General features: G+C 53.9%; 2 protein-coding genes across 3 annotated transcripts in view; one reads left to right on the plus strand and one right to left on the minus strand.

Annotated features, from left to right (window-relative positions):
• The window catches only part of TTLL12 (tubulin tyrosine ligase like 12), a 233,898-nt gene that overhangs the window by 57,945 nt on the left and 148,699 nt on the right, over window positions 1-27,254 (plus strand). The window lies entirely within an intron of this gene.
• Window positions 455-22,756, minus strand: BIK (BCL2 interacting killer). Of its 2 annotated transcripts, XM_005567076.4 has the most exons (5): window positions 22,703-22,756; window positions 6,303-6,468; window positions 2,330-2,428; window positions 1,521-1,650; window positions 455-955 (listed from the first exon to the last, which is right to left on the minus strand). In XM_005567076.4, exons 2-5 carry the CDS (start codon window positions 6,461-6,463, stop codon window positions 863-865), a joined length of 483 nt encoding a protein of 160 aa, XP_005567133.2. In that variant the 5' UTR covers window positions 6,464-6,468; window positions 22,703-22,756; the 3' UTR covers window positions 455-862. The 2 variants fall into 2 exon arrangements, with proteins under 2 accessions (XP_005567133.2, XP_073859704.1); XM_074003603.1 differs by lacking the exon at window positions 2,330-2,428.

Here is a 27,254-nt window from a genome sequence, read left to right on the forward strand (position 1 = left end):
ATCTGAAAGGTTGTAGAACCCAATTGGCCTTGGCAGTTTTGTTCACCCCCTCACTTGACAGCTGGGAAACAGAGTCCCACATTTGTTGACATACCCAAGACATATGTATTGAGTGCCTACTGTGTGCCAGAGAGTGAGGGGCTCTGTTCTGGTAGAACAGCCACGGCTGCGTCCTTCTGGCGGGAAGTCTGTGCAGGGAGAGACAGGCATCCCCTAAACAGGAACTGAAAGCCCAAAGGAAGTAACCCCCAACAGTGGATTTTACGCCACAGACCAGGACAAGGGAGAAGGCAAACCGTCGGGCCAAACCAAGACGGCATTTGTGGTCCCCGGCTGCAGGGAAGGATCTGATTAGGAACACACAGGCCCTGCCCTCCCCACCAACACGGTGCGCCTCCCTGGGGCAAGAGGAAGCCTGTGCAGGTACTGCCAACCCCCAGAGAGGACCAGAGTCTGTTGGAAACCAACATTTTATTGAGCACTCCTGCTCCTTGGAATCTATTCCGGTAGATTCTTTGCCAAGGGCATCACACGTCACACAGGGGTGTGGCCAGCACTCCCCCTGCTAACTGCCGTGTGGGCGGGGGCAGGAGTGAATGGCTCTTCCTGGGCACAAGCCACAGTTAACCGGCAACAAGTTCGGAGCCATAGGAATTCATCTCTTAGAAAAAACGAAAACTGGAATTTAAAAAAACACAAAAAACCTGAGTATAAAACCTCAGCAGTGTTCCAGCACTATCTCAGAGTTTAAATATAAAAAGGCATAATGAGAAAACAGTTAAAAAGACAACAGCAGCAGGCCGCCACCTCCAGGGCAGTGGTCACAGGGGTGGGGCCAGCCCTGCCCTGAGCCGCTGGGGCCTCACTTGAGCAGCAGGTGCAGGCCCCCGCTGAGCAGCGCCAGCAGCAGTGCCAGCAGCAGCAGCAGCACCAGCAGCACCTGTTCACGGGACACCTGCGGGAGCAAAACAGAGGAGTCAGGCTCGGAGCAGGCCCCAGCAATGAGGCCAGACGGGGTGACAGCAGAGTTCCAAGGGGAAGCCCAGGGAGGTGGGGACTGGGAAGCAGCTCGAGGGAACCAGAGAAGGAAGGAGTTCAGGAGAGGGGGAAAGTGGCCCTGAGGACATGGCCAAAGAGGCCAGCGGCTGCCAGTCTGTGGGACACAGGCAAAGGGTGGACACAGGTCAGGGCGGTTAGCTGCCCTGGTGGTGGGCAGTGCAGAGTGGCACCAGGCTGCCAGGACGGCTGCTCAGGGAGGCCTCTGCCCTGGCGAGGAGACGAGAATCCTGTCTGCCAGGTGAAGGCTCTCGGGCCAGAGGGAGACCCAGGACCACGCACTGGTTTGTGCACTCATAACCAGGAATCCCAAACTCAGAAGCCTATGGGACCAGGCGGATGTGGACAATGATGACACAGCAGATGACAGGGAGTGATGGGGACTGTGGCGCCCTGAGGAGCAGCTCTGACAGCCCCCACTGGCCGCAGAGCAAATCAGGGTCAGGAATCTCTAAGGCTCTTACCCAGGACCTGGGATTCGGGGATCTCCAGAACCTCATTATGTTCTCCCTAAGGGTGGTGAAACCATCCATGAAACTTCTAAGAACATCCCTGATGTCGTCCATCTGGTCGTAGATGAAAGCCAGACCCAGGCTACAGACAAAGAGGATGGGGGGACAAAGCCATTACTGCAGGAACAGGTAGGGACAGCCTGTACTTAGATGACACCATCACAGCTGTGGGGAGCAGGGGCCTGTGCCCTCCCACCCCACAGCCACGCGGGGCCCTTTCCATGGGCACCTTCACCTGCAGGGGCCTGTTTGTGGTGAAATTCATTCTGATTTCCTGCTTCCTTCCCCAGCCAGCCGCCTGCCAGTGTCCCTGTCTTCCGGAGCTGGCCACATAGAAAATAAACCCCCATTCTACAGGGCCCTGGCAAGCCACTGCCCACTCTGTTCCCCCACCGGAGACTAGCTGAGAGGCCCAGCCCTCAGGGTCTAGGATCCGAGCTTACATTGCACCTCCTTTAAAGACCATGGTGGAAATGTACCATCTGGGCTTGATGAGGATGGCGAGAGAAGGGCCCTGGGCTCTGCTTTGTCTGTTGCCCAGGAATGCCAGGGACAGGTGGCAGGGGGCCAGTGCCAGGAGCTGGGGGCTCCCAGGGAGGTGCGGGAAGCAGCAAAGGGTTTCAGTACAGCCCCAGAGTGTCAGGATACATTCCCCACAGGGCTTCCTCAGGGCCCAGCCCTATGCTGCACTCAGGGCCTTTACCCACCGCCCAGGGCCCCTCCCCAGGTATAGAGGCCTGGGCAGGGCACAGGCCGGTTACCTGTGCATGGCCACCTCAGAGAGCTGGGCCAGGCGCGGGGCCCTGAGGCTCACATCCATCTCGTCCCCGATGCAGGCCAGCCGCAGGGCCAACATGTCACTGCAGGGAGCACACATAGGAGTCGGGGTGTGGCTGTGCTGTGGAAGCCACATGTACCTGGACCCACCCAGCCAATGGATTGTGTGTGGCTGGGAGTGGCCCAGAGGATAAAAGATGGTGTCAGATTCGGGGCAGGCATTGAGCGGGCCTCCCTGCATCCCTCCTCCAGCTCCCACTTGGATTCAGAGATACCCGCGAGGTCCCATCCGTGGGTGGCCCCAGAGGTGCCAGAGACACCAGGGAGCAGCACTGCCTGCGTGGTGAGTCCCAGGCCTTCTTGTGCCCGTGACTGCCCACTAGCGTCAGCAGCAGGTGAGTCTCCTGAGGCAGCCTGCCCGTGCACCCAGGGATGCCTGAACATCCAGAACTCGGTCTCTGAACTTCCCTGAAGAATCCTGGGGCAGGCCCACCTGTGGGCTTTGGTGGAAACGGTGGACAAGGGGAACAGGCAGGTCTGGGGAGTGCTGAGCGCCCTGGATGGCTGAGGCTGGCTTCCCACAGGGGTTGCAGCTTACCTTCCTTTGTGGGAGGTGAGGGGGCTCTAAGACCTGTGTCCTGGTTCCCAATCCTGAAACCAGCCTTGTTGGCACCACCACTCTCAGAATGGGGGGACTAAGAAGCCCCTGGTGGCCCCCCCAACTAAGCCACATCCTTGATCCTACACCCCATCCACATCCACTCCCACAAAAAGACTGAGACACTCCCCACCCTCCCAGCTTGCTGGTCTGGACCTCCACCAGGGACCTGTGTGCATTCCATCCCAGTGACTACAGCGGAGGAATTCCCAGGGAGGTGGGACTCCTAGGGGCCCTGAGCTGAGGCCGGGCCAGGGCCCTGGCCCCACCCACCTGACCTGCTAATGCCCTGGGCCTACGCTCCCTACTTGAAGGGGATGCAGGTGGGAGGTGTACAGGGGTGGGCTGGCAATCAGGGTTGGGGGCTGTGGTCCTACCTCCTGTCACCCTGGGGAACCTCAGGCAAACACTGCCCCAGGATGGAAAACACTGTCCATCCATCCTTGTCCATTAATGGACAAGTCCCTCCAGTTCTAAAATCCCAGCCAGCCCAATCCGTGTCCAGGACCTTAATGACTAAAAATCCTGAGGCTGACAGCAGAAAAGAATCCTGTGGAACCTGGAGCTGGTCCCTGGCCTGTGGGAAGCGCCACATCAAAGCCAGGATTCCCCAGCAGAAAGCAACAGCTCAGGTCAGGCCTGATCATTCTCTTCCAGGCTCAGGGTAGAAACTACTGAGGTCAGCTGCTCCTGGGCCTTCACATCCCTCATCTGTACCAGGGGAAGAATGAAAGTGCCAGTCTTGGCCGGGCGTGGTGGCTCACGCCTGTAATCCCAACACTTTGTGGGGCCAAGGTGAGTGGATTGCCTGAGGTCAGGAGTTCAAGACCAGCCTGGCCAACATGGTGAAACCCCGTCTCTACTAAAAATACCAAATAAAAATTAGCCGGGCGGCCGGGTGTGGTGGCTCACGCCTGTAATCCCGGCACCTTTTGGGAGGCCGAGGCAGGCAGATCACGAGGTCAGGAGATCGAGACCATCTGGCTAACATGATGAAACCCCATCTCTACTAAAAGTACAAAAAATTAGCCGGATGTAGTGGCGGGCACCTGTAGTCCCAGCTACTCAGGAGGCTGAGGCAGGAGAATGGCGGGAACCAGAGAGGCGGAGCTTGTGGCGAGCAGAGATCGCGCCACTGCACTCCAGCCTGGGCGACAGAGACTCCGTCTCAAAAAAAAGAAAAGAAGTGCGTGTCCTTCCTGCCGCTGGGAAGGCCGGGTGTGCCTGGACATAGCTGGGAGCAGCTGGCAGAGTGCAAGGGTCAGGTCCTACTGGACCTTGGCCCCTGAAACCCCAGGCAAATCCTTTTGCCTCCAGGGGCCTTGTCAGTCCTAGGAAGATCCCTTCATGCCTCAGTAATTCTTTGAAGCTGGGGCCAGGAACTGCATGGCCTCCTCAGCCTCTTCCATAGGTTCTGGTTTTCTTTCTCTTTCTTTTCTTCTTCTCTCTTTGTGAGATGGAGTCTCACTCTGTTGTCCAGGCTGGAGTGCGGTGGTGCAATCTCAGGGCTCAGTACAACCTCCGCCTCCCGGGTTCAAGTGACTTTCCTGCCTCAGCCTCCTAAGTAGCTGGGACTATTGGCGCCCGACCCCCATACCCGGGTAATTTTTGTATTTTTAGTAGAGATGGGATTTCACCATGTTGGCCAGGCTGGTCTCGAACTCCCAACCTCAGGTGATCCACCCACCTCAGCCTCCCAAAGTGCTGGGATTACAGGCATCAGCCATAGCGCCCAGCCCGGTTCTGGTTTTCTAAAATGAGAGCCGTCAGAGGCAACTGAACCAGAGCAGCTCCATCTTGAATAGTGGCTGGGTAACAAAAGGCTGAGACCTACTGGGTTGCATTCCCAGGAGGCTAGGAATTCTAAGTCACAGTCACAGGATGAGATAGGAAGTCAGCATAAGATACAGGTTACAAAGACCCTGCTGATGAAACAGGATTCAGCAAAGATGCCAGCCAAAGTCCACCAAAGCCAAGATGGCCACAAAAGTGACCTCCAGTCATCCTCGCTATTCACTGTGCACCAACTCTATTAGCATGCTAGGAGTCACTCCCACCAGTGCCACGAGTTTACAAATGCCACGGCAACGTCAGGAAGTTGCCCTCTATGGTCTAAAAGGAGGAGGAATCCTCAGTTCCGGGAACTGCCCACCCCTTACCCGGAAACTCCTGAATAATCCACCCCTTGTTTAGCATATAATCAATAAACAACTATAAGCATATTCAGTCGAGCAGCACATGCACCTGCTCTGCCTATAGAGCAGCTTTTCTTTTTTTGAGATGGAGTCTCACTCTGTTGTCCAGGCTGGAGTACATTGGTGCAATCTTGGGTCACTGCAACCTCTGCCTCCTGGGTTCAAGATATTCTCCTGCCTCAGCCTCTCGACTAGCTGGGACTACAGACATGTGCCACCAGGCCAAGCTACTTTTTTTTTTTTTTTTTTTTGAGATGCAGTCTCGCTCTGCTGCCCAGGCTGGAGGTGCATTGGTACAATCTCGGCTCACTGCAAGCTCCGCCTCCCAGGTTCACGCCATTCTCCTGCCTCAGCCTCCCCAGTAGCTGGGACTACAGGCGCCTGCCACCACGCCCGGCTAATTGTTTGTATTTTTTAGTAGAGACAGGGTTTCACCATGTTAGCCAGGATGGTCTCGATCTCCTGACCTCGTGATCCGTCCGACTCAGTCTCCCAAACTGCTGGGATTATAGGTGTGAGCCACCACGCCCAGCCCCAGCTACTTTTTGTATTTTTAGTAGAGATGGGGTTTTGCCATGTTGACCAGGCTGGTCTAGAACTCCTGACCTCAAGTGATTCACCTGCCTCAGCCTCCCAAAGTGCTGGGATTACAGGTGCGAGCCACTGCATGTGGCCCAAATTCTTTCTTGCTTGAGATCCAAGAACCCTCTTTTGGGATCTGGATCGGGTCCCCTTTCTGGCAACAGAGCCACCTCCTTCAAGAGGCCTTGATATACTCAGCAGGTCAATAAGGGCCTGGCCTGTCTAGCTCCCTGAGGCCCAAACACTGTGCCATTTTGACAGCCAGTGGCCCCAGGTCCATCTTGGGACTGTGAACATGGTGGCTGTCCAGGGGTCTGTGAGCTGGTGTCAGGGGAGAGGGGACAGCAAAGCGAAGCCAATCCCAGGGCAGAAGCCTCCATGCCCACATCTGGGTAATCTTCCTTTCAGGGGCCCGGCCTGGGGGGCATCTGCAGTGCTCCCCCAGTCACAGAAGCTCTGCTCATCCGGCCCCCCCCTGAAGTCACTCTCAGGCATGGGGTGGGGCAGGCCATGGGGACCTACCTGTCCTCCATACACTCCAAAGGATCGAAGTCCTCCATAGGGTCCAGGTCCTCTTCAGGGTCAGTGACACCAAGAACCTCCATGGTTAGGGGTTCCAGGAGCTGCTCATACAGGAGGGTCTCCATCAAGGTGTCTCTGGAGATGGGTCTTACTCCAGACATTTCTCCTTTGGGGCAAAAAGACAGCATATGGCTGGACCCCTCAGAACTGAGCAGTCTGGGGGCTCTCTCACAGGGTAACCGCCAGATTGCATAGCCCTACTCACCCGCTCTTTTGATCCGCTAAAGCTGACAATATCCCCCAGCCCCAGCTCCTGCAGGCATGAATCCCGCTACATGCTGTGTGCCTCTGGGCAAATCGCCCAGCATCTCTGTTCTTGGAAGGGAGGGACTTGAAGATGATTCATAAGGGCCCTTTCTTTCTTTCTTTGTTTTTGGATACTGAGCCTTGCTCTGTCCCCCAGGCTGGAGCGCAGTGACACAATCTTGGCTCACTGCAATCTCTGCCTCCTGGGTTCAAGCGATTCTCCTGCCTCAGCCTCCTGCGTAGCTGGGACTATAGGCATGCACCACTACGCCTGGCTAATTATTTTGTGTTTTTAGTAAAGACGGGGGTTTCACCATGTTGGCCAGGCTGGTCTTGAACCCCTGACCTCAAAGTGATGCAACCCACCTCGGCCTCCCAAAGTGCTGGGATTACAGACGTGAACTAACCGTGCCCAGCCTTTTTCTTCTTTGTGAAACAACATCAGAGTATAAATAAATATTAGAAGTTCTCTGACACCAGACCTCAAGAAAACCCAGGCACCTGCTGTCAGCACAGGGGACAGAGGCGAGGCTGCACAGGCAAGGCAATTCCTCTGCACCACTTAACAGAAGGCCACACCTGTTCTTTGGTGTCTGCTATTTCTCTTGAGAAGACAGGTAGAGAAGCAGCCTGAGAAAAACGTATCACAATCCCCATTCCCAGTGAGACCATCGCTAATTCTTCTAGTGTTTTTCCTAAACACATGTGCGCATCACACATCCTTCTTCACAAATGGGATCACCCCATACACAGTGTTTTACAGTCTTCTTTACTGGCAAACGCTATTTACCTCTCCAATATCCATTCCACCTGGCTCCTTGCTGATAGAACCCCAGTTTTCTTCGGGGTGGTCCTGCATCGTCATTCATCTAAGCCAACCGCGGCCCTCCTCTCCCTCAGCTTCCCAGCATCCCTTGCAGCTGGTGGCAACCGTGTAACCCAGTTCTGGTCAATGAGGGCTCAGAGGCTGGAGGCAGGAGTTGGATGCCAGGGAGCTGACACAGCCAGGGCAGCCCCTTCAAAGATGGAGCTGCAGCGGCTGGCCAGCAAGAGCAGAGTGGGGAGGCAGAGCGCCCAGGCCTCAGGGTGTTGCCGAGCTGCCTCCTCCAACTGTTTGTAAGAAAAATGAACCCAAATGTGTCCTCATCGCCATTCATTGAGTTTCTTATTCTTTGCCACCAAAGGCCTTCCTAACTGTGATCACTGCGAATTCCCACGTCAATAAATGTTTCATCCTGATGGCAGAGAAGGGTTCTGCGACCCAATTCACTATCATGTACCCCACATTTACCCCACAGTGTACCAAACAGTCTTCGATCTAGACGATGATAATGACGATGACTGTGGCATGGGAATCTAATGGCCTAGTTCAAAGCCCAGCTCTGGCAGTTAGCACCAGTGTGTCAGTTTCTTCATCTGTGAAATGGGTTTCATGGTCTGAGAGCCCTGCCCTGGGCTATTGGGAAGATGAAATAAGGAACTCCTTCATGTACTTTGAACAGGGCCTGGCACGCTGGGAGGAAGCTGGCACTAACCATTACCTTTATGCTTCAACTCATTATTTTCTTACCATAATACCCTGGGTGTTCTTAATTTTCAATTCCCCATGCCTGCTGATAGAACACTCTGCCCTCCCACTATCTCACTGAACTGTTTGTTCACACAGGACACTGAGGCTTAGAGAAGTTCGTGACTGAGCCAAGAAGGGACAGAGCTCCAAGTCTCCCTGCCCCCCACACGAGGGAGAACTGACAGCAGGCAGGACCCACAGGGCCGCCCTCCCACAGGCCTAGGCACAAGTATGTGATCACAACTTGCTTTCAGTATTCAAGGGAGATGGATGGGCTGGGTGCGGTGGCTCACGCCTGTAATCCCAGCACTTTGAGAGGCTGAGGTGGGTGGGTCACCTGAGGTCAGGAGTTTGAGACCAGCCTGGCCAACATGGTAAAACCCCGCCTCTAATAAAAATACAAAATGAGCCAGGTGTGGTGGCGCATGCCTGGAATCCCAACTTGAATCTGGGAGGCAGAGCTAGATTCTGACTCAAGAAGAAAAAATAAAATTTCACAGATGGGATGTTTTACATTGTATAGACTGCCAGCACTGTGCGTGTTAAGGTGGCATTAAAAGAACTGTGTCCAGAACTTCCGGCTGCCTTGGGTGTCTATGCAAATGGCATTTCCCTAGGAAAGCAGCTCCAGCCCTTGTTTGCTTTTCCCCCCTTTCCCTACCCCTCGAAAAGGCAGTCTCCTGCTCTGTGCTCCCGTGGAGACCCCGGTACCTCCACGCCCCGCAAAGTGAGAACGACAGTGGAACCTCAGCTCACTGTTGAGCTGCGCTGTGAGCTGCACGGAGCCTTGCCTTGAGCCACTGTCCCAACAGCCCCCTTACCCAGCAGGCATTCCCAGAATCCTCAGGCGCCAGATAGGAAGAAGCCCCTAGCCACCAGAGTGGGCTACGCTGTCCAGGGTCTACAGCAGAGAGCAGGCCGGGCCTACCTGAGGAGTCAGTCACCCACGCTCTGCCTTCAAGACCCTTTCAAGCTCCCCACCCCGCCAACCTCCCCATCTGAGTAGACCCAGGACCACGTCTCACCTTAGATTAATACCCTAACCCAATCCTTCCTGCCCCAGCCTTGGTTTCCCCATCTATTGTGTTTTTGTTGGTGGTAGTGGGTTTTTTTGTTTGTTTGTTTGTTTTTTGAGACAGTCTCACTCTGTTGTCCAGGCTGGAGTGCAACGGTGCTATCTCAGCTCAGCTGCAACCTCCACCTCCCAGGTTCAAGTGATTCTCTGCCTCAGACTCCCAAGTACCTGGGACTACAGGCGCGCGCCACCACGCCACGCTAATTTTTCTATTTTTAGTACAGACGGGGTTTCGACATGTTGGCCAGGCTGGTCTCAACTCCTGACCTCAAGTGATCCGCCCACCTCAGCCTCCCAAAGTACTGGGATTACAGCACTTTGGATTAACTCATTAAATACCCATTACCCTCTACCACATCAAAGAAGTGACCTAATCTGAGCCTTTAACCTCCGGCCTCTAGGCCCAGGCCCCAAGATTGGCTTGATATGAATGGCGAAGATCCCATCACCAACCGGGCCAAGGCTGGCCTTGGGGCCCAGATCTGCATGGGAAAACTCAGGGTTGAGCCAGGGATTGGAGGGTGGGGGGCCTGCCCAGGAGGGTCCTTACAGCTGTGGTCTCTCCTGGCCACCCCACCAGCCCAAGGGAGGCCCAGTCCTGATCAGCTCTTACCTGGCACCTGCGCTGAATGCCTTACTGGTCTCCAGCCTTCAGTGGAGCTCTCTCCAACCTAATCTCAAGGTGGCAGCCTCAACCCCGACCCTGTCACTGCTCTGTTCGGCTCCCTAGACCTGGCCTGGTCGGTGCAGCTCACGCCTGTAATCCCAGCACTTTGAGAGGTGGAGGCAGGTGGATCACCTGAGCTTAGGAGTTTGAGACTAGCCTGCCTAACGTGGTGAAACGCCATCTCCACTAAAAATACAAAAATTAGCCAGGTGTGGTGGTGCTCGCCTGTAATCCCAGCTACTCGGGAGGCTGAGGCAGGAGAATCACTTGAATCTGGAAGGTGAAAGTTGCAGTGAGCCGAGATCGCGACATTGCACTCCAGCCTGGGCAACAGAGCGAGACTTGTCTCAAAAAAAAAAAAAAAAAAACTGGGGGGGTTGTGCCACATCCACTAACAGGCCCTCCCCCTGTGGCCCTGCCACCCCAATCTTGATTCCCGCCCTAACCACACTCAAGATAAGTACGCTTTCCACGGATGGTGCCTGGTCCTGCCATGCCTCCAAGTCTTCAAATGTGCAGAGCTCACCAGCCAACCTCAGACTGGCCCATGCCTATGCCTATTGGCCCTTTTATAAAAATTAAATTTTATTATTATCTTTTTCACATATAGGGTCTCACTCTTTTGCCCAGGCTGGAGTGCAGTGGCCTGATCATGGCTCACCAAAGCCTCAAACTCCTGGGCTCAGGCAATCCTCCCACCTCAGCCTCCAGGGTAACTGGACAGGTATGTACCATGCACATGGCTAATTTTTATATAATTGTTGTAGAGATAGGGTCTTGCTTTGTTGCCCAGGCTTGTCTCGGAACTCCTGGCTTCAACTCCCACCTGGGCCTGCCAAAGTACGGAGATTATGAGTATGAGCCTGGCCGATTCAGGCATCACCTTATTGGACCCTCAGAGTCTGCGTGTCTCTGCTCCCCTCTGGCTCCAGCTGACCACACTAGCTGCTGCTCAGTTTCGTACCTGTGGCGGGCTGGAGTGTGGGCTCTGCAACTGGGCTGTTGGGTGTCCCTGGGCAAGTTAGCTGACCTCTGTTTCCTTAATTCTAAAATAAAGATGGCTCTGCCTGTAGTCCCAGCACTTTGGGAGGCCAAGGCGGGCAGATCATGAGGTTAGGAGTTCAAGACCAGTCTGGTCAACATTGTGAAACCCCGTCTCTGCTAAAACTACAAAAATTAGCTGGGCATGGTGGCGGGCACCTGTAATCCCAGCTACTCGGGAGGCTGAGACAGGAGAACTGCTTGAACCCGGGAGGCGGATGTTGCAGTGAGCTAAGATTGCGTCACTGCACTCCAGGCTGGGCAACAGGGCAAGACTCCATCTCAGGAAAAAAAAAAAAAAATTAGAATGGAGATACTAGTAACACCTATTGCACAGGACTATTGTGGGGATGAAATGATCCGGCACAGAGTAAACCCCTAAGAGGGGAGCTGCTGCTCTTACCAGTTTCTGGTTCTCAGCCCAAGGCCTGGCATAGAGCAGACATACGTTTGTTGACTGAAGACATGGAGGCAATCTATTCCCAGAGGGCCCCCTGTGAGGTCACTGCAGCTGCAGATCCAGGAAACTGGACTGATTTTTATTATCTTTTTTTTCCAGCAAACTTGCAAATGAGTAGTTGAAACCCTTCTTTGGTGAAGGAAGACACACCTAGCCGTGTGTCCCCACCCAGGCTACAGCCCACACTTTGCCTCCTACACATTCACAGTGGAAACACCAGGCGCCAGTCAGAAGCCCTGTTTTACCCTAAGAGGTTAGGATGCAAATCTCGTGTGCAGAAGAGCGCGCCACACCCACGGCCTTGAGGGTACCTGCAGGGCTCAGAGTGGGAGGGAGGGCAGGTTCTGGGCAGAGCAGCCTGCATTTGGTGAACAGCTCTGCACTCCACAGCTCGCCCGTGGCTCATCTGGAAGATGGGGAAACGCCATCTACCTCCCAAGCCCCTCCCGGGTTGCGCAGAAGCACGAGCAAGCAGAGATGTGTCCTGCACAGTCCTCAGCAGGTGTTCAAGGGCTGAGGCTGCAGGAGTGTCAGGGCAGGGGTTGGGGGCAGAGGTGGGTGGGGCTGGACCTGAGGGTGGGGTCGAACTCCCGGTAGGGACCCTCAGACTCTCATGATCTCACCCAGTCCTGTCAAAGCCAGGCAGGTGAGATCTGACACTTCCCGTTTCACAGGCAGGCAAACCAAGAGGGTCAGGGGCCACGCTGGGGTCACAGGGAGGGCCGGCTGAGTGGGCCCAGCTAGAAAACCCTGGTCTAGTCTTCCACCTGCAACCCTCCCAGTCACAGCCTGGCCCTGGACCATGAGGGTGGGGTGACGCAAAGCCCTTAGAGCACACACAACTCCAGTGCAACCCAGCAGGAAATGCCCTGAGCCTGCAGCCAGGCTGGACCTCAGTTCCACCCCCTGCTCAGCCCCTGCTGTGTGAGGCAGAACAACCAGCTCACCTCTGAGCCTTGCAGAAACAGCGGGGCCTCCAGGGCTGCTGATAGGATGAAAAGATACGCTACTGCCCATTTCCCGCCACCTAGCAGGGGCTCCATAAAAGCTGGTTAACAAATCAACAGCCTTAGAAGGGAGGAGATCAGAGGCCACTCACAGCTCAGGACGCCACAGTGGACTGCACATGTTGCTGCCTTTCTGGAGGGTAGTGTGACAATCAGCATCCACCAGTCACACACGCACATGACCTTTGATTTCTAGGGATGCATCCCACATACACCCCTGCGTGGACCTGGCAGCCCTGAAAAATTGAAGCCAGAGATCTGCAGACACCGCTGTGCTGTCATCACAGCCCTTCAGGAGGCTGAGGCGGGCAGGTCGCACGAGCCCAGTTCAAGACCAGCCTGGCCAATATGGCGAGACCCCCCCTCTAAAAATAACTTGACAATAAAAATTTTAAAAATATATGAAATGGGCCAGGCGCCGCGGCTCATGCCTATAATCCCAGCACTTTGGGAGGCCAAGGCGGGCAGATCACGAGGTCAGGAGTTCAAGACCAGCCTGACTAACATGGTGAAACCCCGTCTCTACCCCGTTTCAAAAAAAATTAGCCAGGTGTGGGGTGCGCGCCTGTAATCCAGCTACTCGGGCAGCTGAGGCAGGAACATCGCTTAAACCTGGGAGGAGGAGTTTGCAGTGAGCCGAGACCGCACCATTACACTCCAACCTGGGCGACAACAGCAAAAAACTCCATCTCAAAAAAAAAAAAAAAAAACAAAACATATATATATATATATATATATATATACATGAAATGGAGCTGTTTGATGTTTTTCTTCAAGGTATATTTTTTCTTTTTTTTTTTTTTTTTTTTGAGACAGAGTCTTGCTTTGTCACTCAGCCTGGAGTACAGTGGCAAGGTCATGGCTCACAGCAGTCTCCACCTCCCAGGCTCAGGTGATCCTCCCACATCAGTCTCCCAAGTAGCTAGGACTGCAGGCGCATGCCACCACTCCCGGCTAATATTTTGGGTTTTACATTGCCCAGGCTATATTTCAAGAAGCTCAAAGTACACAATGCCCTACATCATGACTCTCTCACCACCTGACTGGGGAAGCCCAGGCTCCAGAGCCCGCTGTTAGGAACTTGCACGGGTCCAAAACTGCTCAGTTTGGGAGGGTGGGTCGATGCGCTTCCCATAAGTGATGGAGAATTAGCTAGGAAAAAAGAGGGAAGGCAGGGAGATTTAGAGAAGGGAGGAGAGGGGAGGAGCACCAAAGGGGAGAGGGAAGAAAGAAAGGAATTTCCTTTTTTTTTTATTTCTTCAAGAGGGAGCCTCGCTCGGTCGCCCAGGCTGGAGTGCAGTGGCGCGATCTCAGCTCACTGCAGCCTCCGTCTCTGACAGTGAAGAGCAGAATATGGATGTGCAGGTGGGTATTCAAAGCGTGGTTTCAACCGATTGTGTGCCATGCTTGCACTACTCTACAGTGAAGAATCCTCAACCGGATCAAATCAAAGTTGGGGGACATCTGTACAGTAAAGTTGTAAGAGGCCGGGCACAGTGGTTCATGCCTGTAATCCCAGCACTTTGGGAGGCCAAGATGGGCAGATCACGAGGTCAGGACATTGACACCATCCTGGCTAACACGGTGAAACCCCGTCTCTACTAAAAAAATACAAAAAAATAGCCGGGCGTGGTAGCATGCACCCGTAGTCCCAGCTACTCGGGAGGCTGAGGCAGGAGAATTGTTTGAACCCGGGAGGCGGGGGCTGCAGTGAGCCGAGATCACCACTGCACTCCAGCCTGGGCGACAGAGTGAGACTCCATCTCAAAAAAAAAAAAAGTCGTAAGGGTGACAGTGTAAGGGAAGCACTCTCTCCTTTCCTGCCAGTAGAGTAAAGGGGATCGGGGCCCTTGACACAGTCATCCCTGAAACGTCAGCACGGCAGGGGTAGGGGCTTGGGCTCTGGGGCCAGCCTGCACAGCTTCACTCATACATGGGCTACTCTTGGGGAAGCAGCTAGCTTCTCTGCGTCTCAGTTTCCTCCTCAGTAAAATCTACCTCCTGGGGTTGCTGTGAAGATTAAATGAGCTAAATCAGGTAGAGTACTCATGAGTGAATGCTCAATAAATATGAGTTGTTATTTTTTGGAGGCTCGCAAAGAGCCCTTTAGCTCAAAGTATACACTATCACAACCTTGTGACAGTGATAGGAAGGAGTGGCCCTGGGTCTCACTACGGCACCTTCTACAGAAAACAGGCGTAGCCGCTGGGCCCAGGGACAGAAACCAGACATTCCAGTCCATCTCCAAAAAGCAGCACACTTTCCCCACAGAGCATGAAAAAAGACACCCTCTACCGCGCTGCAGACATGCATTTAGTTCTAAAAAAAAAATCAGTAGAATGAATCTTGTTTCCTCAAGTTTCAAGAAAAAAAAAAATGAAAGGTCACTTTTTTCTCTTTAAACACTGATGTGTAGCTAGTAACTTGGATAAAAAGGTGCCACCCTACACAATGTGCTCAGTGTGTTCTGATTCCAGGATGGGCTTGGCCGCCTGGGCTGGGCCTGGGAGACCTCCGTCCTTCACAGTGGAAACTGAAGCCGGGTGCCAGGGCCGCATCCGGCTACAAGATCTAGAATCAGAGCCTTTGAAATTGAAAAGGGGCATCTGAAAGGGCACCCCCACCTGGGGCTTCGGGAGCTCAGGCTCCAGAATGAAGGGGTCACCTGGCTAGTGACAAGATGGGAGTCACCCTGAGCTGCAGCACCCCCAAGATCCCCCTGTGGGAGGCCCAATATGGAGAATTATCATTTTGGGACAGGGTCTCTCTGTCACCTAGGCTGGAGTGTGGTGGCATGAACATGGCTCACTGCAGTCTCCACCTCCCTGGGCTCAGGTGATCCTTCCACCTCAACTGCCAAGTACCTGGGATTACAGGCAGGCGCCACCACACCTGGCTAATTTTGTATTTTTAGTAAAGATGGGGTTTCATCGTGTTGCTCAGGCTGGTCTCAAACTCCCAACCTCAGGTGATCCACCCACCTCGGCCTCCCAAAGTGCTGGGATTACAGGCGTGAGCCACTTCACCTAGCAGACCTAGCTTGTATCCATTACTTTGAACTTGACAATGAGTCTGTAATTACTTACATAATTAAACATACTATCCCTTACCCCAACCCCCACTGAGAGGGGACCATGTGATCCTGGTCATGGCACCTCTCTGATGCGCTCGCAGGGACAACCACAGGAGTGACACTGAGGCCTACATGAGACTTCAAACCCTGAAACGCTTGGCTGGGCGCGGTGGCTCACGCCTGTAATCCCAGCACTTTGGGAGGCCGAGGTGGGCGGATCACTTCAGGTCAGGAGTTCGAGACCAGCCTGGCTAACATGGTGAAACCCCATCTCTACTAAAAATACAAAAAATTAGCCGGGCGTGGTGGCAAGCGCCTGTAATCCTAGTTACTCTGGAGGCTGAGGTGGGAGAATCGCTGGAACCCGGGAGGCGGAGGCTGCAGTGAGCCGAGATGGCACCACTGCACTCCAGCCTGGGAAATAGAGTGAGACTGCACCTCAAAAACAAAAACAAAACAAAACCCTGAAACCCTTCGGAAACAAGGCATCACCCAGAGGCAGGACACAGGGCCTACTTTCAGATCATGCTTCCCCCACCCAGTGGCCCCTCAGGGCCCTGCACAGGGATGCAGATGTGCCGAGTGACAAACAGGCCTGTTCCCGTTTTGCCTGGCATACTGTAGAGATGGTCCAGATGTTTGGTTTCATGTCAGTTTCTCTCTTATCAAGAAAGCAAACCCCACTCCCTCCCACGCACACCCCACCCCATCTGGTACAGCCCCAGACAGAGTCAGGGCTCTTGGGGAGCCTGGCTCTGACAAGGGGCACTTGGCTGCTGAACCCCTGGGCCTGGGCCACGTTGGCCATGGGGCTTTGGAAGAATTCCTTAGCCTCTCTGGGCCCCTAATTCTTCATTTCTTTTCTTTTCTTTTCTTTTTTTTTTTTTTGAGATGGAGTCTCGCTCTGTCGCCCAGGCTGGAGTGCAGTGGCCAGATCTCAGCTCACTGCAAGCTCCGCCTCCCGGGTTTACGCCATTCTCCCGCCTCAGCCTCCCGAATAGCTGGGACTACAGGCGCCCGCCACCTCGCCCGGCTAGTTTTTTGTATTTTTTTAGTAGAGACGGGGTTTCACCGTGTTAGCCAGGATGGTCTTGATCTCCTGACCTCGTGATCCGCCCGTCTCGGCCTCCCAAAGTGCTGGGATTACAGGCGTGAGCCACCGCGCCCAGCCCTAATTCTTCATTTCTAAGACTAGAGTTAGGGGAAGCCAGGTGTGATGGCTCACTCCAAAATGCATTTAAGGCCAGGCACGGTGGCTCACACCTGTAATCCCAGCACTTTGGGAAGCCAAGCGGGTGGATCATCCAAGGTCAGGAGTTCGAGACCAGCCTGGCCAACATGGTGAAACCCCATCTCTACTAAAAATACAAAAATAGCTGGCTGTGGTGGCGGGTGCCTGTAATCCCAGCTACTTGGGAGGCTGAGGCAGAAGAATCGCTTGAACCTGGGAGGCAGAGGTTGTAGTGAGCCGAGATTGTGCCATTATACTTTAGCCTGGGTGACAAGAACAAAACTGTCTCCAAAAAAAAAAAAAAAATGCATTTAATACATGTAACCTACCCAACCTCACAGCTCAGCCTTTTGGAGGCTCCCAGCACTTTAAGAGGACAAGGTGAGAGGATCATTTGAGCCCAGGAGGTTGAGGCTGCAGTGAGCTGTGATTGCGCCACTGCACTCCAGCCTGGGCGACAGAGTGAGACCCTGTATCAAAAAGTCAGGGGAGAGAGATTTTAATCTATGTCCTTTCCTGTTCGAACACCTATAAAAATAATCCTAACCGTAGAGGAAGTGTAACAGACTAATAATTCTCCTGACTGATTTTGAAATGACCCCAAAAAGGGGAAGCCTGTGACTTTTTATCACCATGAAGGAAGCAGAGAATGCCAAGCCACCACCTGGGTCTACAGTTGTTAAGTTTCAAAAGTTCATATTTAAAACAAGTTCTGGGCTGGGGTGCGGTGGCTCCCTCCTCTAATCCCAGCACTTTGGGAGGCCAAGGCAGATGGATCAACTAAGGTCAGGAGTTCAAGACCCCCCTGGTCAACATGGTGAAACAATGTCTCTACTAAAAATACAAAAGTTAGCCAGGCGTGGTGGCTGGTGGCAGGTACCTGTAGTCCCAGCTACTCAGGAGACTAAGGCAGGAGAATCACTTAAACCTGAGAGGCAGAGTTTGCAGTGAGCCGGGATCGTGCCACTGCACTCCAACCTGGGAGACAGAGCAAGACTCACTCAAAAATAAAAATTAGGCCAGGCACGGTGGCTCACGCCTGTAATCCTAGCACTTTGGGAGGCTGAGGTCAGGAGTTCGCAACCATCTTGGCCAATATGGCAAAACCTCATCTCTACTAAAAATACAAAAATTAGGCGTTGTGGCGTGTGCCTGTAATCCCAGCTACTAGGGAGGCTGAGGAAGGAGAATCACTTGAACCCAGGAGGTGGAGGTTGCAGTGAGCCGAGATCACGCCACTGCACTGCAGCCTGCACGACGGGAGCAAGGCACCATCTCAAAAACAATAAAATAAAGAAAACAAGTTCTGAAATGCTGAGGCTGAAGAATATGAAGACTGTTCACCCTGGGCCGGACCCTGAGGCTTGAGAGGCAGGTGCCGCCCCTGGGCTCCGCTTCACGGTGTTTGGGTCTCCCCTATGAACTTGCGCCCCAGCCCTTTTGCACCCCAACTCCTCCTTTACATCCCCCCTCTGCTACCATCATTCCCCAGGCAGGCACAGGGGACTCTCTCATTCCTTGGGGCTCAGGCGCAAGTCACTTCCTCCCCACCCTCCCCTGGACAGAATTAACTGCTCCTCATCTGTGTTGTCCCAGCACCTTGGGTAAACAGACCTGGATTGGGCACTCAGCCCATCAAGGTCTCATTAAATGTTTACCTATGTGTCTGACCCAGCCGGCCGGGAACCCGCATGGCCCCAGCACAGAGCAAGGACCCAGTGAAAGCAGGTGAGAGGATGCGGACAGCCAGAGAAAGGCTTGAGAGTTCACTGCAAAATCCTGAGGATGAGGAAAGGGGTTAATCAAGTGCTCGGCTCACGACGGCAGGCTGTTCCTGGCTGGGAGACCCTGGACTAGACAGTATCACCTTCTGTTAAAGGACAGGAGGGAGAGCCCCATGGGCAGATGTAGCCCTGAGAAGGAGGTGAAACGCTGCATGCAGGGTATACATGCAGATCACAAGGTCAGAAGTTCGAGACCAACCTGGCCAACACTGTGAAACCCCATCTCTATTAAAAATACAAAAATTAGCCTGCCATGGTGGCACGTGCCTGTAATCCCAGCTACTCAGGAGGCTGAGGCAGGAGGATCACCTGAACCCGGGAGGCAGAGGTTGCAGTGAGCCGAGATCACGCCACTGCACTCCAGCCTGGGCGACAGAGCAAGACGCCATCTTGGGGGGGGGGTCAAAAATACTTGATCTTAAATATCCAAAACGACAGGGACCCTCACTCAAATAAACAAGTGAGCTTTTCTCTGTTTGCTGCACGGCTTTTCAGTCTGGGTAACTAGGTGCCAAGTTCTCTCCCACCCCCAGAAAAACAGGTTTACTACGCAGGGCCTGGCGAGGCCCAGTGGTGTTTTGTATTGTCACATCCTAATATTGACACTAGGAAAATCAGCTGCCCTTTGTGCCCGCCCCTCTCCTGCCTGCCTCAGGGCCAACAAGGAACTTAGGGGCCGGCCACTGATTTGCTCACATTCTATGTTTCTACCAGGGACCAGCCCCAACCAACCAGTGGCAGGACAAAGGGAGGCTAGGAAGTGATCACATGTGTCCAGTTCAGACACACTGCTGGCTTCCTGGTGACCCGCAACAGTAAGACTGGTGCGGAGGCCGGGCGTGGTGGCTCACGCCTGTAATCCCAGCACTTTGGGAGGCCGAGGTGGGCAGATCACAAGGTCAGGAGATCGAGACCACGGTGAAACCCCGTCTCTACTAAAAATAGAAAAAATTAGCCGGGCGCAGGGGCGGGCGCCTGTAGTCCCATCTACTGGGGAGGCTGAGGCAGGAGAATGGCGTGAACCCGGGAGGCGGAGCTTGCAGTGAGCCGAGATTGCGCCACTGCACTCCAGCCTGGGTGACAGAGCGAGACTCCGTCTCAAAAAAAAAAAAAAAAAAAAAAGACTGGTGCGGAGACTTCCTCCGTACTGCTCAAACTGTTCTGAGCACAGACGGCAGTCAAAATCTCATGGGATCCACCAAGTCTGCAGCAGGGGAAGCAAAAAGCCATCAATTGTCTACACATTTAATAGGTTCACTAAAAACAGGATGCTTTCCAGGGAGAGGCGAAAATACCACCAGCAGTGGTGTCAGCTTCAAGACTCACTGGCCAATCAAGCCCTTCCTCAATTACCTCCTTCCGTTTATTTGAGACGGGATCAGAAATTGGGAAAAAAAAAAAAAAAAAAAAGTACACTGTTCTTAGTAGTCTCTGGTTTCTTTGCAGCTCTGTGGCATAAGATATCATTTTTTTTTTTTTTTTCTGAGATGGAGTCTCATGTTAGCCCAGGCTGAGTGCAGTGAGTGGTGCCATCTCTGCTCACTGCAATCTCCACCTCCTGGGTTCAAGCAATCCTCCCGCCTTGGCCTCCCAAAGTGCTGTGATTACAGGCAAGTCAAATGTGTAAGAAACTTGAGCCAGGCGAGGTGGCTCACGCATGTATTCCCAGCCATTGCACTCCAGCCTGGGCAACAAGAGTGAAACTCCGTCTCAAATAAAAAAAAACTTACAATAACTAATATGTATGCAGCCCCTCTATCTAGCCATAGAGTACCTGAGCTGTAACAGACACTGGGGATCTACCATTTGATGCTTTTTTTTTCCTTTGACAGAGAGTCTCACTCTGTGGCCCAGGCTGGAGTGCAGTGGTATGATCTCAGCTCAGTGCAACCTCCGCCTCCCAGGGTCAAGCAGTTCTCCTGCCTCAGTCTCCCAAGTAGCTGGGATTACAGGCATACTCCAACACGCCTGGCTAATTTTTGCATTTTTAAAACAGACTGATTTTGCCATGTTGGCCAGGCTAGTTGCACAACTCCTGACCTCAGGTGATCCATCTCCCTCGGCCTCCCAAAGTGCTAGGATTACAGATGTCAGCCACCATGCCCAGCCTAATGCTCCTTTTTTTGAGACAGGGTCTCACTCTGTCTCCCCGGCTAGAGTGCAGTGGTGTGATCAGGGCTCACTGCAGCCTTAACCCCTCCAAGCTCAGGTAGTCCTCTGAACTCAGCCTCCTGGGTAGCTAGGAACAGAGGCACATGCCACCATGCCCAGTTAATTTTTTGCTTTTTTTGGTAGAGACAGTGTTTCACCATGTTACCCAGTCTGGTCTCAATCTACTGAGCTCAAGCAATCCTCCTGCCTCAGCCTCCCAAAGTGCTAGGATTACAGGCACGTGTCAAATGTGTGAGAATTTTAGTCTTAATATCCTTAAGACAATAATGATAATAATAATAATAATAGTAATAATAATAAAAGGGCCGGGCATGGGGCCACATCTGTAATCCCAGCACTTTGGGAGGCTGAGGTGGGTGGATCGCCTGAGGTCAGGAGGAGTTCGAGACTACCTTGGCCAACATGGTGAAATCCCGTCTCTACTAAAAATACAAAAAATTAGCTGGGTGTCGTGGTGGGCGCCTGTAATCCCAGCTACTAGGGAGGCTAAGGCAGGAGAATGGCTTGAACCCAGGAAGTGGAGGTTGCAGTGAGCCGAGATCACGCCCCTGCACTCCAGCCTGGGCAACAAAAGCAAAGCTCTTGTTTCAAAAAACAAAACAAAACAAAACAAAAAAACACCCAGACTGTGCCATTTCTGAGAACTTATTCCAAAGACATGCCCAAATTAAGTAGAAATCAGGGTAAGTCTTAACTACACGGAGGCTACTAACTTGAGTCGGGCTTTCTTCATCTGGGCAGAAACCTCAGAAATACATTTTGCAGAATGAACAGAAGGAACTGAGGTTCAGAGAGATGGAATAGCCCTTCGGAGGCCACAGGGCTGGAGAGTGTAAAGAGGTTTTGGCTTGGGTTCCATAAAGGGTCCTTGGCTTCCAGCTAGACAACCCTGGCATTTCTGTGCCTCCTGTGACTGAAATCTCTTGTTTCTCCACCTGGAAAACGAGGCCTCCTGCTCCCAAGGACGGACAGATGTTAATAACTTCCCGGCGCTAGTGCCCACCAGACTCTGCTCCTCCTAATGTGGGGACATGAGGCAGACACCAACCTCCCTGGGAAGCTCGGGCTCCCAGGCCACAGTAAACACTGCGTTAAAACAGCAACAAAAATGTTACAGTAGTAAGAGCAACAACAACATCAACAACCACGTCCTACCCCACAAGTGGCTCATTCTGGCAAAACTGACAATGAAGGGGCTTGAAAGCGATCGCATTTAGGAGGCCAGAGCCCAGACGACGACCAGCTCCGAACCCCACAAGCCTTGTCGTGACCGCGCCCCGCAGGCGGGGGGACCCCTCTCGGGTCACCCGCAGGGGCGCACCCCCAATTTACCTAACAAGGTCGCACGCCCCAGCCGGGCTCTAGTCCCCGCGACCAGTCCGGGGCGCACCTGTGCAGGGCGCATGGGCAGGTGTGGGCGGGCGGCTGCGCGCCGCTCCGGGTGCACGTTCCTGTTCCGGACTTTCTGGGCGTCCCGTTACGAAGCATTTCCTCGGCCCTTAGGTGCACAGCGCCTCTGGGAGCCGGTCCCAGCAGCACCGGGCACGACGCCATCTTCCCTCTTTTAAGGGCACCGGGGCTGTGCGGCAGCGGCCGTGGGCTGGCGGTGCCGCGCTGCGCTCTGGCCGGGTCCGCACGACCCCAGAGGTCGGAGTCCGGTGCCCGGAAGCCGCCCTCGAGGATGGTGCGAGGGCGATGGAGCGTCCGGCCATAGCGGTGAGACGCAGAGGAACCACCCCATTGCACAGGCGCGGAGACTGAGGCCCGCAGGGGCCGCGCCTGGCACGATCGGCCGTCGGGGACCTGGAGCCCTGGGCAGAAAGGGGATGTTTCGGAGCCGGAGTCCCGAGACGTCGCCCCACAAGGGACTCGCCAGCGACTTGCTGAGGCGGAAAAACCTGGGCACGGGTCCCCACACTTCCAGCCGCTCGGCACCCGGGCCGCGGCCTGGGCGCTAACCGCCGGGCTCGAGCTGGGTGGAGCGGCGGGCGGCAGCAGGGTCAGGGGCACTCACCTGGCGGCGGCGATGCTGGCAGCGTCTGTGAGCCACCGGAGAAGCTTCGTGTCTACTGCCCGGCTGCCGGCGCGGGACCTAATAGGTCCGGGCGCCCCGCCCCTCCCGCCCCGCCCGGGTCCCGCCCCGCCCCGGGAGCGGCCTCTCGCACCCCGAGCGCGGAATCCCGGACTGGGGTCTGAATGGCATTGGCAACAGAACCGCTACAAGTGCAGCCGGTTGGCTTGTTTACAGCCTCTCTGCCCCCTGCGGTTCTGCAAGCTTGTTTTGTCCCGTGCGTCGCTGTTTCCCCTGCGCCCAGCACGGGCGTGCAGTCGAGATCGATCCATTGACAGAATCTGGGTGTATAATCCAAGCCCTTTACACAGATGGCCTCCCTTCGAGCTCAAAGTACTCCTCGGTGCTTTTTTTCACGATCATTTTACCCACCGAGGCTCCAAGAGGACGAAATGACTTGCTAAATGACAGCGTGAAGCCAGCGTTCAAAAACGTGCTCCTTAGGCTGGCAGCTTCGGGACTTAGGTGTTTTTAAGCCTATTTCACGAATATGAAAACCGAGGTTCACACTTGGGTAGCAGCAGCATCCAGTGCTCCATACCCGAAGCCAGGGGGACTGGCCCTCCACTGCCGCCCGTCCGCAGCCTTCCAGCTGCAGCACCCACCCCCTGCCTTCCCCCTCTCGTCGGGGCTCCGGGTGCGCGAGAGGCAGGTCGGAACGGGAGGGATTGGGGGCAGGGGGCCCACGTGCAGACCTGGTGAGAAGGACCCCAAAGCCCCCGCGAGGGACAGAGAAATCAGGAAGGTTCCAGGCGGGGTGGGCTGGTGGCAGCCTGCCCCGCGGGGATGAGTAGTGCCTAACAGCGGCACTGGGGTATATTGGGGGTGGGAGAAGGCAGAGCGCTCTTGGAATAACAAAGTAACAATTGTCCTGCGCACAGCAAAGCTTGTTTACCTCTGTCTTGATCCCCTCAGAGATTAGGGGAGGGGCAGGGGAGGGGCAGGGGAGGGGCAGGGGAGGGGCAGGGGCTCCCCTCCCCCAGCTCTGTCGTTTGCTACCTGTTGGGTACCCTCACTCTGTTCTTCCCACCTGTAGGGTAATTACTTCCCCCTCAGTGTTCTCATCTGTGAAATGGACAACAGCACCTACCAAGAGCTGGGCTTTTGGGAGGACCAGAGGAGGTAAAGCCTGATAAAGTCTTCAGAGCCCCTCCCTCCTTCTGGGCCTTGGACCTTCTTTGCTTTTGTAGTTTGTTGTTGTTGTTGTTGTTGTTGTTGGTTGGTTTGTTTTTTGAGATGGAATATCACCCTGTTGCCCAGGCTGGAGTGCAGTAGCACAATCTCGGCTCACTGCAACCTCCGTCTCCCAGGTTCAAGCAATCCTCCTGCCTTAACACCCCCTAGCAGCTGGGATTACAGGCATGAGCCACCATGCCCGGCTAATTTTTGTATTTTTAGTAGAGAAAGGGTTTCGCCATGTTGGCCATGCTGGTCTGGAACTCCTGACCTTGGGTAATCCACCGGCCTTGGCCTCCCAAAGTGCTGGGATTACAGGTGTGAGCCACCACGCCCAGCCCTGTAACAGTCTTTTCTTCTAGGGCCTCCCAACTACATAAACTCCAACCCCTACAAAGCAGCTTGCCCTGACTGTGGCTACAGTCAGAAGTGGGGAACCCTTCGGGGGAACCCTTCATAATGGGGGCTTCCCTCTGAATGCATTTTGCAGATGAAGAAATAGAGACTCAGGGTGGTAAAGCAATGACACGGGGTCTCATGGGTCCAGAAGACCTGATATGAGTGAGATGCTTGCAGAGGGGTCTTGAGACTGGAGGCACAGTGCCAGGCATGTAGGAGATGTTCAGTAAACATTAGCGGAACAGATGGAGAAAGAAGGACCGTTTGGGGACACTTTGGATGATTCAAGGGTGGAGTGGGTGAAAATACAGTACTTATTTACTTTGCAAAATCCCAAGATAATATGCTGATTGGCCGGGCGCGGTGGCTCACGCCTGTAATCCCAGCACTTTGGGAGGCCGAGGCGGGCGGATCACAAGGTCAGGAGATCGAGACCACGGTGAAACCCCGTCTCTACTAAAAATACAAAAAATTAGCCGGGCGCGGTTGTGGGCGCCTGTAGTCCCAGCTACTCGGGAGGCTGAGGCAGGAGAATGGCGTGAACCCGGGAGGCGGAGCTTGCAGTGAGCCGAGGTCGCGCCACTGCACTCCAGCCTGGGCGACAGAGCGAGACTCCGTCTCAAAAAAAAAAAAAAAAAAAAATATCCTGATCAATAGGAGGAAGAGATAGCTGGAGGTGGTGGCTCATGCCTATAACCCCAGCACTTTGTGAGGCCAAGGCAGGTGGATCACCTGAGGTCAGGTGTTCAAGACCAGCCTGGCCAACATGACGAAACCCTGTCTCTATTAGAAATTTAAAAACTCGGCCAGGCGCGGTGGCTCGCACCTGTAATCCCAGCGCTTTGGGAGGCCGAGGCAGGCGGATCATCTGAGGTCAGGAGTTCGAGACCTGACCAACATGGAGATCAGGAGTTCGAGACATGACCAACATGCCTAACCAACACGGAGAAACCTTGTCTCTACCAAAAATACAAAAGTAGCTGGGCGTGGTGGCGCATGCCTGTAATCCCAGCTACTAGAGAGGCTGTAGCAGGAGAATCACTTGAACCCGCGAGGCAGAGATTGCCGTGAGCCGAGATTGCGCCATTGCACTCCAGCCTGGGCAACAAGTGTGAAACTCTATCTCAAGGAAAAAAAAAAATTCAAAAATTAGCCAGGCCACTATTCACAATACCAAAGACTTGGAACCAACCCAAATGTCCATCAATGACAGACTGGATTAAGAAAATGTGGCTCATAGACACCATGGAATACTATGCAGCCATAAAAAAGGATGAGTTCATGTCCTTTGTAGGGACATGGATGCAGCTGGAAACCATCATTCTCAGCAAACTATCGCAAGAATAGAAAACCAAACACTGCATGTTCTCACTCATAGGTGGGAATTTAACAATTAGAACATTTGGACACAGGGTGGGGAACATCATACACTGGGGCCTGTCATTGGGTGGGGGAAGGGGGAAGGGATAGCATTAGGAGATATATCTAATGTAAATGACAAGTTAGTGGGTGCAGCACACCAACATGGCACATGTATACATATGTAACAAACCTGCACGTTGTGCACATGTACCCTAGAACATAAAGTATAATAATGAAAAAAAAAATTATATATATATATAAGATTAGCCAGGCATGGTGGCAGGCACCTGTAATCCCAGCTACTTGGGAGGCTGAGACAGGAAAATTGCTTGAACTTGGGAGGCAGAGGTTACAGTGAGTCAAGATCGTGCCACTGCACTGCATCCTGGGCTACAGAGAGAGACTCCATCTCAAAATAAATAAATAATAATTTAAAAAAGAAAAAACAGCGGCAATGAGCAGGGCCTACAGCCTCCCAGCTGCCAACTACCTGGGTAACAGAAGCCCTAGGCCCTTCCCAGCCTCCCGCCAGCTCTGCCAAACCAGGACCTGAGAGTGGACAGTTAGCATGGGCACCGGCTGCAGGGCTGAGAGCTCCTGGCCAAGACCACGGTCCACTGAGCACTGGGACAAAGCTGTCTAAACGCAGATGGCCAGGTCCACCGGGAAAGCAGCTGTCTTCGAAGAAGCTCCTCGATATTTCCCTGCAAGATGCTATTTGGCGTCGCACTGAACTCCCAGTCTCCCCCAAACTCACCTCTCCTCTAACTTCCCATCTCAGCTGGTGGCAGCTCTGTCCTTCAAGGGGCTCAGGCCAGAGACCTCAGGGTTGTACCTGACTGTCTCTCATGCCCCTCACCTTGAATACGGACCAGGCCTGGGAGCTGCCACTAACGAGTATAACAAAATGATGCTACGGGACTTCTGGGCCCCGATCAGAAAAGAACAGCTCCCACCTGGCCCTTGTTTTCTTGGGTCATTCACTCTGGGGAGGCCAGCCGCCAAGTCCTGAGGGCACGGAAGAAGGTTGGTGGAGAGCCCTGTGTGGGAGGAGCAGGGAACAGAGGCCTCCGGCCCACATCCCACAGCATGTGAGTGAGCCACCTAGAGCTGGATCCTCCATCCCCACCTGAGCCTTCAGATGGTGGCAGCCCCAGCCAGTGTCAGCTGCAGCCTCACAAGAGACCACGTAGCTAAACTATTCCTAAATTTCTTTTTTTTTTTTTCAGTTGGAGTTTTGCTCTTGTTGCCCAGGCTGGAGTGCAATGGCATGATCTCAGCTCACTGCAACCTCTGCCTCCCGGGTTCAAGTGATTCTCCTGCCTCAGCCTCCCGAGTAAGTGGGATTACAGGCATCTGCCAGCATGCCTGGCTAATTTTTGTATTTTTTTTTTAAATGGAGTCTTGCTCTGTCACCCAGGCTGGAGTGCAGTGGCGCCATCTCCGCTCACAGCAAGCTCTGCCCCACAGGTTCACACCATTCCCCTGCCTCAGTCTCCCGAGTAGCTGGGACTACAGACACCCACCACCACGCCTGGCTAATTTTTTGTACTTTTAG

Source organism: Macaca fascicularis, chromosome 10 (genome assembly GCF_037993035.2).
Source record: "Macaca fascicularis isolate 582-1 chromosome 10, T2T-MFA8v1.1".
NCBI classification, from domain to species: domain Eukaryota; kingdom Metazoa; phylum Chordata; class Mammalia; order Primates; family Cercopithecidae; genus Macaca; species Macaca fascicularis.